Source organism: Paramormyrops kingsleyae, chromosome 14, assembly GCF_048594095.1.
Source record: "Paramormyrops kingsleyae isolate MSU_618 chromosome 14, PKINGS_0.4, whole genome shotgun sequence".
NCBI lineage: Eukaryota > Metazoa > Chordata > Actinopteri > Osteoglossiformes > Mormyridae > Paramormyrops > Paramormyrops kingsleyae.
Window position 1 is genome coordinate 30141384 of NC_132810.1, and position 12691 is coordinate 30154074.

General features: G+C 44.2%; 1 protein-coding gene across 6 annotated transcripts in view; it reads left to right on the plus strand.

Moving 5' to 3' along the window:
* LOC111839133 (nidogen-2-like) overlaps positions 1-12691 on the plus strand; it is a 69619-nt gene that overhangs the window by 2594 nt on the left and 54334 nt on the right. For all 6 annotated transcript variants that reach the window (XM_072698955.1, XM_072698954.1, XM_072698953.1 and 3 more), the window contains exons 3-5: positions 3382-3623; positions 4003-4568; positions 9887-10036. In XM_072698955.1, coding sequence (XP_072555056.1) covers positions 3382-3623; positions 4003-4568; positions 9887-10036 — 958 coding nt within the window. The remainder of the gene's footprint in view (positions 1-3381; positions 3624-4002; positions 4569-9886; positions 10037-12691) is intronic.

Consider the following 12691-nt stretch of genomic DNA (forward strand, 5'->3'; position numbering starts at 1 on the left):
GAATCCAGGAGTATGGCAAAGGCAAGCACTGTTATCATTTATGATGTTTACTGGGTTATAATATAAAGATCAGAGAGGTCTCATTGTAGTAAAATGTTCTAGGGCCAAATATTATACTTTTAATCCTATGGATATTTTTGTGGCATTTGCAGTGAAGTATATGTCACAGCAGCGGGGCATGTTACAGGCAGGAAAAGAGGGTGATTATCCACTTGCAGCTCCAAAAAAGCGGTCTATTAAAGAAACTGAATACAATGAGTAAAATTACAAAACAAAATGGACCCAGAAGGGGTCAAAAAGGCAAAATGGGGAAAACATCAACTAATTACAAGAAACAAGGTTCAGGCACAAGGCAACACTGGAAGTAAGAACAGGCAAGGGAACAGAGCGCAAACTCAATGACTCACTAAGGAACTGAACACAGACAGGCACTTAAATACAGAGGAATGCCAGGGCAAACAAGGAATATGTGCAAAGCATAATCAGATCAAATCAAGAAAGACTCAGGACAACAAGGAATAGGTGGGACAAATTACAATTAAACAAGCATGAAACTAAGGAGCCTTACAACAAAACTAGAAACTAGGAGCCATAACACAGAGGGCTGAATATGCTAGACAAAAACTAAAATCACACAGGACACAAACAGGGCAAACCAAACAGAGAAGCAAAAGAGCTACAAACACTAGGAACAAAAATTATTAATTAAACGAAACAGGTGAGGTTGGCTTTGAATCCATGACTGTAAGGTTACAGCCTCTGATATGCTCAACCAGCCTGAGCCATGCGAACTCAGACAGGTTGGACAGGGAGTGAAATGGCCAGTAACACCTGCTGGCCAAACAAGATAGAGACACGAAAGGCAGTATCAGATAGGTGCTGACAATATAATTCTTATTTGACTATTTTAATATTTACTTAGGGCTGTGGGGAAATCTTACTGTAAGCCCAATAAATTATAATGATTGTGCTTAGCTGTGAATCTGTGTTGTGGTTATTGACAGCATTGTTCTGGTTGGATATTACTGTGGCATATATATGGATTTGTGTTTCGATACTTTCTGCTAGAGAGAGTCTTTTAAACAGCCCCATGATGGGTAAGCAGCTGGAAATTGGGTAGATAGGTGGATGGATTTATTTAACTGCTTATTTTTACTTCACTTATCTAGGCAAAAGCTCCTGTATGCTTTCTTAGAACTAATTTTAAAAGATAAGCTTTTAGTATAGAAAAGGTATTAGTGTTGCTTTATTTTAAGACACCTTCATGAATAAACATTTCCCGTTGTTTGTTTTGGCCTCTAATGTAGTGAGTTAAATGTCAGCTGCTCTCAACAGACTATACACTATTTAGCTATTTGCTTGTTTAGCAAAAGCTGTTTAACTGCTTGCTGAGCCAATTTTCTCCAAAGTCTCTGTGATCTTCCCTGAGGTATACAGATGGATCTAACTAAAGCAAATCAGGAGAATGACTGGGTCTGATAAGTACTCTGCTTTTTAATTCTGGGGGGTCTCCCTGGGGTCTTGAAGACTCTTTAAAATACCTTTTACTTGTAAACACAGAAGAAAATTATGCTGTGTACCAGTTAAGCAGAGCAGTTGACTCCTCCTTTCTGAAACCTTTTGTTTTTCCAGGCTTTGTCAGTCCTTTTAGAGTTTGAAATGTAGGACATCAACAATTTCAACTGCTTTCTTTCTGTGCTTTTGAGAAGTGGTTATACATATAATATGTAATGCTATTTGCTATAATTATATCACTTGGTACAGAGAATGACAATACAGTAGGATATTCTGGGCATGGCATTTTCCAGTTTTATTTATTTTATTTTTGCTGAACTTTTTTCATATATTGTAGTTTGGATTTTCTGCCTTCTGTTTGATTTGTACTATTTCTGTGTCCACCAAATTCATTGCTTAGCCATGTCTTTATTATTAGCACTACTCTCTTTAAAACGTGTTTATGGGTATGTTTCTACATCTCTAGGAAGTGCTGAAGTCCTCTAATTAGACTTTAGGGCTGGAAAGAGTATAGTGGAATTTGGGAGTTGTAGATATATGCCACACAAAACCAGATAAAAATGCGACTGCAATGTAGGTGGGTTGTCATGCATAGATCTGTCTTTTATGTCAGCCAGCAGTATAGGATAATATTAGTACAGGATAAGTAAAGGTCGCACCTCCAGTTTACACTACTTTTGATTTTCAGTATTATAAAGTGTAAAGTGAATGGAAATTTAAGGTATAGGGTTAAGTCTAGTTTATACTTTTTCACATGTGCTTTTGAGCTGGGGATGGTCATCTGCACGGCAGCTTGTGTTCATGCTACATTTGGCTGTGGATGCTGATGGTTGTGGTCGGTGCATGCATACAGCAGTGATATTCCACCAGACCAGGAGAGAGCAGATGTCATGCAACAAATGCAAATACAAGCAGTGTTGAGAAATGGGTAAACATTTATGAACAGTTTTAAAGTTATTAGTCAAGGTTTGTGTGCTGTTACAGTAATAAGGCATACCACAACTACCCCCCCCCCCCCCCACACCACCACCACCACCACCTCGTCTGCAAATTTTATTGGCAAGATTTAAAAATGCTGGAATTGTGTTGCTTTTTAAAATATGGCTTACCAGGGTATACTTCACAGTATGAAAAATTTGATATGAAGGTACTTCCGACCAGCATACAACTGTTCACCAAAGTACTACAAACAACAATGACTTTTTTTTTGCTGTACTCTTTCATCATTGACTGCTGATCTCTAAAAATCTGTGCTGCCGCCTACTGGAAACACCTTATCAATTATCTTGCACATGCATGGTCAATGTGCATGGTCGGAATGCAAGGTTTCTGCTAGACAAATCTGGGCTACGTGTGCACCAACCAGAGCCGTCCGCAGCTAACCCCTGATGACAAAAATGACATCATGTTCTCTCATCCACAACCAAAAGCACACATGGAAAAGTGAAGTATGAATTGGCTTTTAGGGCTACTCAATTATGGCAAAAATCATAATTCTGATTTTTTTTTGTCAGTATTGAGATCATGATTATTTAGCAGGATTACACATTGACTGAAATCTGCACTTATTGAACTTAAAAAAAAATCTTGGATTTTCTTGAACTCTACATATAATTCAACTGAGAAACAAATAAAATGGGGTTGGAAAGTGTTGCGCTGGATTTATGAAACAAGACAAAAGAGACCATCATTACAAAACCAAATCATTTAATCTCAATTATTTTGTTTTCATAATTGTTGGAAGCCAAAATTTTTAATTTTTTTATTTTAATTAAAGTGCAGTAATTGCTCATCCTTATTATGAGGTTTACCTTAACATGCTCATGTCATTGAAATGTATGTAATTTCCTTCTCGTCTCCTTGTAGGTGAACACATTCCAAGTAGTGCTGGCATATGATGAAGTGGACACTTTTGTGTTATTTCTATACCCTGATGATGGGCTGCATTTCTTTGGGACAAGGCCAAAGGAGACCTACAATGTTCAGTTGGAGCTCCCAGCTCGGGTGGGATTCAGCAGGGGAGAAGTGCCTTTAGTAAATTTTTCCCCCATGGAGGAGCTCTACTATAGTGTTACCTGCACTGAAAAAGCTGTTAAAAATCTCTACCAGTGAGTTCCATTTCAATTCCCTGGAATGTACTTTCTTTGCTATACTGTTCTTTTACATTAGAGTTGCCACAACCAAAGTGAAATTTATGAAAACTTTATTTAAAATGTTATATACTGGGTAAATATGCTTTGATTATTGAATGTTGTGAATTAATGTCTTGCATTAATGAGTTGACACTTGTATGTAACAAGTGTAACATACACTAGACCATGTCCAGATTAAGTTTCAAATGCTTCTAGTAGCTTTGTAGAGTAAAGCATGAGTGAGACTGTCAACAGTATCCATTTTGGAATTTAATGGGAAATGATCTAACTTTTATGTTAAAGCGTACTGAATGTCTCTCTTGCTTCTATAACTAGTAATTTGTCCTTTTCCTAGGACGGGCAATGCTGGAGTGCCAGGGGTGTGGCTCTTCCATGTTGGAAACTACTTTTCTTTCAACAACGTGGTCCCTGCAACAGTGACTCAGGTGGCTCCTACAGTTATGCCATTGGGTCAGAACAGACGAGATGCCACCATCCCCGACTACACCGAATACATAGATCACTTTCATGATCAAGCAAGTGAATACAATTCCAAAGTCCTGTCAGGCTCTGAGTTCCTTCCTCTAGCTATGTCTGAACTCTTGGAGTCAGATCACACTGCCATATTGCCTCATCCTTTGGTCACCAAGAATAAGGATCGTGAATTCCTGGCTGGTCAACCACGCATGCAGACTTATAATGGGGATAGTCCATTGACCTTCAGGCACAGTCCTTTGGATCCCTTGCCCCCCACCCCTCTTGCCTCAGGTCCTGGGGGCTACCTCACTCCAAAACTCAGGCAGCGCTTGTCTAAAGGTCACAGTCAGGCCATAATTTCAAAAACCTACGTCATGGATCCTGGCATGGAAAACACTGCTAACTTAGAGAGAATGGATGAGGATGTAGACTTTGACACCAGGGGTGAGTGAAAACAGTTTGTTTTGCAATTAATTATTCAAACTGCAAATACAAGCACAATTATGAACAGTTGTAAACCAAAAGCGATGCGTCTGTTGACATGTCTGAATAATAAAACCTCATAGGTTGTTATTTTCACATTATGAAAAATATATCAAATAAAAACTTCAAAACTATAGCATCATAACAGTCATGATGAACCAAATCCATTCCAAATATCTAGATATTTCTAAATGTCTTCTGTACTACTGATTATGGCTGCATATATGTAGTGATAAACACCCAATAGCCATATTTATTGTTTTTACCCAGTCTGAATTTTCTGGTAAAAACACCTTAGATGTCACATGGAGAATAACTTGCAGAGGCAGTTTTGCCTTGCTGTGGTCGTACGCACACACACAGATGATATCTGAAATTAGTTAGCATGTTGGATGTTTCTAGCAACATATCTGAGTGCGGTGTAATGGAACTGACAGACAGTCTTGGTTGTATCATTTAGTGTTAATGTACCTTATTGGGAAACTGAAATGTACCCAAACTATGGGCTTAAGTGACGTCGAAGGATCTTTGAGCTCTCCAGGACTAGCTGTTACCAACTCACTGCCACAATTAGCATAATGTTTTCCATATTGAACATCTACTTGTCAATTTAGGTTCTGTCCATGTCAATAAACATATTAATTTCTTTCATTTTGCGTACCCATGCCCATACCTACCACAGAGTACACCAAGGTCAAGTCCTCAGTATTTTTTTTCTGCAACTCCAATGACCACGATACATTATGGGGCACACCTAGAATGGGGTAACACTTTTGACCTTGGTATTTTAAAAATCCTATGACCCTGTGCATCCCTAAGTGAAAATAATGTACCGAACAGTGCACAATGAATGCATGTGCCATTTCAGCAGTAATCTCTTGACTTAGATGCAACAGTATGTAATTTCCTGGTTTATATACATGTAATATGCTGCATTAATACTACCAATTCAATTTATGGAAGCTTAAATACTGAATGGGAGATTCCCCAGTCATTGATTACATTGCCTTTAGATGTGCTTCATAATATCAAACCGTCTTTGTATGTATTTAGACCCTCAGAGTGGGGCCACTCACTCACAACACAAATCTTTTCCTGTTTCCTTCATAGAAGTGGTCCTACAGGCTTCAGTTTCAAATCCTCTCGTTTATAATTCATATGCTACCCCTTTAGCTGTCATGCTCTTAGTTGTGCTACTGCTCTACCCCTCCCCCGAGTAACATCCTGTATTTGTAAGATAAAACAATATATGAACCCAATAGGGAGGCACGGTGACGCTGCTGCCTCACAGCAAGAAGGTTCTGGGTTCGGTCCCCAGGTCGGGCGTAGGACCTTTCTGTGTGGAATTCGCATTCTCTCCGCGTGTTTGCATGGGTTTCCGCTGGGGGCTCCAGTTTCCTCCCACAGTCCAAAAGTGTGCGTGGTAGGTTAGTTGGCAAATCTAAGTTGGCCCCGTGAGTGTGTGTGCCCTGCAGTGTGTTGACGACTGCCCAGGGTTGGTTTCCTGCCTGCGTCCGTTGTTCCCAGGATAGGCTCCTGTTACCCCGGTTGGGATTAAGCCGTTACGGTGATGGATGGCCTCTCCTGGAGCTGACACCTTATCGTGGTGGAGGGGTTTGCATGTTCCTATGATCCCAGGAGCTAAGTTGCCTGGGGCTTTATGCCCCTGGTAGGGTCACCCAAGGCATACAGGTCCTGGGTGAGGAACCAAACAAAGTGTGGCTCGTCAGACCCTTATGATGAATACAAACACGGATTCACGATTTCCCTTTCCCGGACGTGGGTCACCGAGGCCCCCCCCCTGGAGCCAGGCCTGGGGGTGGGGCTCGATAGCGAGCGCCTGGTGGCCAGGCCTACACCCATGGGGCCTGGTCAGGCACAGCCCGAACAAAGCACGTGGGTCCCCCCTCCAATGGGTTCACCGCCTGTAGGAGGGGCCATAGGGGTCGGGTGCAGTGCGAGTTGGACAGTGGCCGAAGGCGGGGACCTTGGCGGTCCGATCCTCGGCTGCAGAAGCTAGCTCTAGGGACATGGAATGTCACCTCTCTGGTGGGGAAGGAGCCTGAGCTGGTGCGCGAGGCTGTGACGTTCCGACTAGATGTACTTGGGCTCACCTCGACGCACGGCTTGGGCTCTGGAACCAGTCTCCTCGAAGGGGGTTGGACCCTCACGGGGAGAGGCGCCGAGCTGGAGTGGGCATACTTATTGCCCCCTGGCTGAGTGCCTGTGCGTTGGGGTTTACCACGGTGGACGAGAGGGTGGCCTCCCTTCGCCTTCGAGTGGGGGGACGGGTTTTGACTGTTGTTTGTGCTTATGCGCCAAATAGCAATTCAGAATACCCACCCTTTTTGGAGTCCTTGGAAGGGGTGTTGGAGAGCGCTCCTCCCGGGGACACTCTTGTTCTGCTGGGAGACTTCAATGCTTACGTGGGCAATGACAGTGAGACCTGGACGGGCGTGATTGGGAGGAACGGCCCCCCCGATCTGAACCCAAGTGGTGTTTTGTTATTGGATTTCTGTGCTCGTCACGGATTGTCCATAATGAACACCATGTACAAACATAAGGGTGTCCATATGTGCACTTGGCATCAGGACACCCTAGGCCGCAGTTCGATGATCGACTTTGTGGTTGTGTCATCGGACTTGCGGCCGCATGTATTGGACACTCCGCTGGTGGGGGAGGAAGCCGGTCAGACCTGGCAGACCCAAGCGTATAGTGCGGGTCTGCTGGGAACGTGTGGCGGAATCCCCTGTCAGAGGGAGTTTCAACTCCTACCTCCGGCAGAACTTCGCCCATGTCCCAGGGGAGGCAGGGGACATTGAGTCCGAATGGGCCATGTTCCGCGCCTCCACTGTGGAGGCGGCTGACCGGAGCTGTGGCCATAAGGTGGTCGGTGCTTGTCGCGGCGGCAATCCCCGAACCCGCTGGTGGACACCGGCGGTGAGGGATGCCGTCAAGCTGAAGAAGGAGTCCTATCATGCCTTTTTGGCCTGTGGGACTCCGGAAGCAGCTGATGAGTACCGGCGGGCCAAGCGGAACACGTCTTTGGTGGTCGCTGAGGCAAAAACTCGGGTATGGGAGGAGTTTGGCGAGGCTATGGAGAATGACTTCCGGACAGCTTCGAGGAGATTCTGGTCCACCATCCGGCGTCTCAGGGCAGGAAAGCGGTGCAGCATCAACACTGTTTATGGTGGGGATGGTGCACTGCTGACCTCAACTCGGGATGTTGTGGGTCGGTGGAAGGAGTACTTCGAAGACCTCCTCAATCCCACCGACACGCCTTCCAATGAGGAAGCAGAGTCTGGGGACTTGGGGGTGGACTCACCTATCTCTGGGGCAGAGGTCGCTGAGGTGGTTAAAAAGCTCCTCAGTGGCCGGGCCCCGGGGGTGGATGACATCCGCCCGGAGTTCCTCAAGGCTCTGGATGTTGCAGGGCTGTCTTGGTTGACACGCATCTGCGGCATCGCGTGGACATCGGGGGCGGTGCCTCTGGATTGGCAGACCGGGGTGGTGGTCCCCCTCTTCAAGAAGGGGGACCGGAGGGTGTGTTCCAACTATAGGGGGATCACACTCCTCAGACTCCCTGGTAAGGTCTATTCGGGGGTGCTGGAGAGGAGGGTCCTTCGGATAGTTGAACCTCGGATTCAGGAGGAGCAGTGTGGTTTTCGCTCTGGCCGTGGAACAGTGGACCAGCTCTATACTTTAGGCAGGGTCCTGGAGGGTGCATGGGAGTTTGCCCAACCAGTCTACATGTGCTTTGTGGACTTGGAAAAGGCATTCGACCGCGTCCCTCTGGGAGTCCTGTGGGGAGTGCTCCGGGAGTATGGGGTGCCGGACTGCCTTATAAGGGATGTTCGGTCACTGTACAACCGGTGTCAGAGCTTGGTCTGCATTGCCGGCAGTAAGTCGGACTCATTCCCGGTGAGAGTTGGACGGTGTGGAGTGTGAAGCGGCTGGAATGAAAATCAGCACCTCCAAATCCGAGACCATGGTCCTTAGCTGGAAAAGGGTGGAGTGCTCTCTCCGGGTCAGGGAGGAGGTCCTTCCCCAAGTGGAGGAGTTTAAGTATCTTGGGGTCTTGTTCACGAGTGAGGGAGGGATAGAACGGGAGATTGACAGGCGGATCGGTGTGGCGTCAGCAGTGATGTGGGCGCTGCATCGGTCTGTCGTGGTGAAGAAGGAGCTGAGCCAAAAGGCAAAGCTCTCGATTTACTGATAGACCTACGTTCCTACCCTCACCTATGGTCACGAGTTGTGGGTAGTGACCGAAAGAATGAGATCGTGAGTACAAGTGGCCGAAATGAGTTTTCTCCGCAGGGTGGCTGGGCTCTCCCTTAGAGAGAGGGTGAGGAGCTCGGTCATTCGGGAGGGACTCAGAGTAGAGCCGCTGCTCCTCCGCATTGAGAGGAGCCAGATGAGGTGGCTCAGGCATCTGCTTAGGATGCCCCCTGGACGCCTCCCTGGTGAGGTCTTCCCGGGCATGTCCCACTGGGAGGAGGCCCTGGGGAAGACCCAGGACACGCTGGAGGGACTATGTCTCTCGACTGGCCTGGGAACGCCTCAGGATTCCCCCAGAGGAGCTTGAGGAAGTGGCCGGGGAGAGGGAAGTCTGGGTTTCCCTGCTGAGACTGCTGCCCCCGCGACCCGACCTCGGATAAGCGGAAGTAAATGGATGGATGGTGATGGATGGATGGATGGATGGATGAACCCAATACTGATAACTTAAATCAGAACTTCCATTTTTTTCATGTTCTTGTGCTTGGCCTGGTAACTAAAGTGAGCTTTGTAGTGAATACAGAGATGTTTTTGACTGCTTCCTGTTTATCAGAAACAAGAAAATGAGTTTTAGGTAGAGAATGATGTAACAGCTTCACATGGTATTGCTCATTTCCTCATTTGTTTTGTGGTGTGAACAACTAGTGGTCAGGTGGTGGAAGGTAGCCAAGAGGTATTGCAAGTAGTGGGCAATCATCTGTTTTGTCATGGTGATTGATCTGACTGATTTGTGAAATGATTTTTGACAGATTTGTGAAATACCACAGCCCAAACATATCTAATAGGTTAGATCCGTATCTTTGGATTGCCCATGGCATGTGTTTTTGTTTCTCTGTGTGCCCTGTGATAGACTCCCATCCCAGCTAGGGCATTCCATACATGGAGGTATATAACAAATATTAAAAAATGGTCAGGCATTTACCTTTCCTCCTATCATGTCACAACAGGAAAAAAGATCAGTTTTAAATTTCCTGTATTGCCATTAATCCTTCTGTCTTTTGCAGTATTACAGCATAATTCTGACGACATGAAGATGTGTGCCCAGTTTCAGCAGGCCTGTTCCCCAAATGGCTACTGTGCTGATTACTCCTCCGGTTCCTGTTGTCATTGTCACCCTGGCTTCTATGGCAATGGATGGCAATGTCTGTTAGAGGGTGAGTTCCAGATTATGATTCTAGTCCTATATTCTTAAGGGCAATTTCTGAGTGTAAGAAAACCTTTTATCAAGGGGTAAGCAGGTGGAGTTTGGACCTGCATGTGTTGTATTTGTGGAACCTGTCTCATTTTGCATTAATTGTAAGATAGCCACACTCCCTTTACCTTATTCTTCTCACATTGCTAACATCAGCATTTTGTTTTCAGCTTTTGTCTTAAGCATCCTTAAACATTTCCAACAAATTATGTTGTCTGATAACTCATCTTTAACCCTTTTTCTTAAATCCAGACAGGTTTATGTTTGGCTGAAGATGAAGGATGCCTTTAACCCAAAATGTGGTGACCTGTAATTGTATTCCCCATGCTGTACAAATGTTTTGGGAGCTCCAGACATGTTGCTTGTTAAGACAATAACCTGGATCTTTTTCAAACTTCACATAGGCATTGTATGGGTGATAAACTGAAACGGTATTAAATTTTGAGACAGATCTCTCCAAAACTGAAATGATGCTGCTTAGTGGTAGCAAATAGAAGGGTGAAAGCAAATGACATTTGGCCTTGTGAATGTAATCAGCCAAAGAGTATTTGCTGGATCATATTACCGCTTCACAAAAATATTATATGGATGAAGATGTACAATTGGTTTCATTTTCAGACAAATTGCCCCACAAAATGAAGCAACAGTGCTGTATGGCAGCAAAAGGAGGAAATGGCAGCTGTTGAAGACACTTTGTCTTGTGAACACAGTAACTTTAAAAATATTTTATGGATAGTTTCAGACAGTTGATCTTGTTAGCGGGAAAACTCAAAAAATGTTGGACAAATCTTTTGCAACCTTTACAGGCATATTGTAAGGTTGAAGATCTGGACATGTTCAAATTCTGAGACAAATTACACCAAAAGTGAAGCAACAGCATTTAGTGACAGCAAAGCGAAGAATGAGAGGATTAAAGGCTTGTCCTTGTGAACAGGATCAGTCTCACTAAGTAGTTGCATGGTTTTTTCATTAAAGCACATTCGTCCATCGACTTAAGTCTGGGGATTAAGTGTGCTTAGGCTAGATATGTACTTTGGGCAGAGACACACCAAAATATGGGCAAGTTGCATGTAATGACCCATATACGCATTCTGCCACTGTTTAAGTACACTTAAGTGCATTTTTCACTACGTGCTCCGGAGGGCTGTATTAAGTCATGTACCTCTATACAGTCAAATGCAATATTGTGGTTTGCAGAAAGCACAGCATGAAACAAAACTTTCTAACATGTATCATACATTTAGATGCAAATGTTACAATCAAAAACACCTATGAGTAATTCATATAATTATATAAGAATTATATAATAGCATATATAAATACAAGCAGTTGGACAATGAAACGGAAACATTTGGTTTTAGACTACAATAATTTATTAGTATGGTGTAGGGCCATCTTCTGCGGCCAATACAGCATCAATTAATTTTGGGAATGACAGATACATGTCCTGCACAGAGGGATTTAGAGCCATTCCTCTTGCAGAACAGTGTCCAGGTCACTGCGTGATGCTGGTGGAGGAAAACGTTTCCTGATTTGCTCCTCCAAAACACCCCAAAGTGGCTCAGTAATATTCAGATCTGGTGACTGCGCAGGCCATGGAAGATGTTCAACTTCACTTTCATGTTCATCAAACCATTCTGTCTTGCTATGTGTATTGGTGCATTATCATTCTTATACACAGCACCACATTCAGGGTGAATTGTTTGAAACACGGGGTGAACATAGTCCTCCTGAATGGTTCAGTGGTCCTTGACAGGGATGTGCCCATCTAGAACAAGTAATGGGCCTAAGAAATGCTATGATATTGCAGTCCACACCATCACTGATCCAGCCCCGTTTTGCACTCTGGGGACACAACACTCCGGATGGTAAGCCTCTTTGGGGCTTCTCCAAACCGTAACTCTCTCAGATTTTCATTTACATTTATGGCACTTGGCAAGTTGGCAGATGCCCTTAGCCAGAGCAACTTAAATAAGTGCTTTGAAGTCTCCATCAGTGAATACATTCTGATACTAGTTTCATAGAACCCGAGTTAAGAATAACATCCATCTGAAAACTCTGTTTGCAAGTAATACAGTTTTTTTTTTAAAATAAGAGTACATAAGAACACAAGAACATAAATTTACAAATGAGTGGAGGCCATTCAGCCCATCAAGCTCGTTTGGGGAGAACTTAACTAATAGCTCAGAGTTGTTAAAATCTTATCTAGCTCTGATTTAAAGGAACCCAAGGTTTTAGCTTCTGCTACACTAGCAGGAAGACTATTCCATACTCTAACTACATGCTGTGTAAAGAAGTGCTTCCTCAAATTTGTTTTAAAATGTTCTCCCGCTAATTTCCACTTATGGCCACAAATTCTAGTATTTAAACTAATGTTGAAATAGCCATTTGGCTGAACAGCATCCAGAACTGTTAGAATCTTATAGACCTGGATCATGTCCCCCCTTAGTCTCCTTTGCTCAAGGCTAAACAGATTCAGCTCAGCTAACCTCTCCTCATAAGACATTCCTCTAAGACCAGGAATCGTAGCCCTCCGTTACACCTTTTCTAAGGCAGCAATGTCCTTCTTAAGGTATGGTGACCAAACCTGCACACAATATTCTAGGTGGGGTCTTAC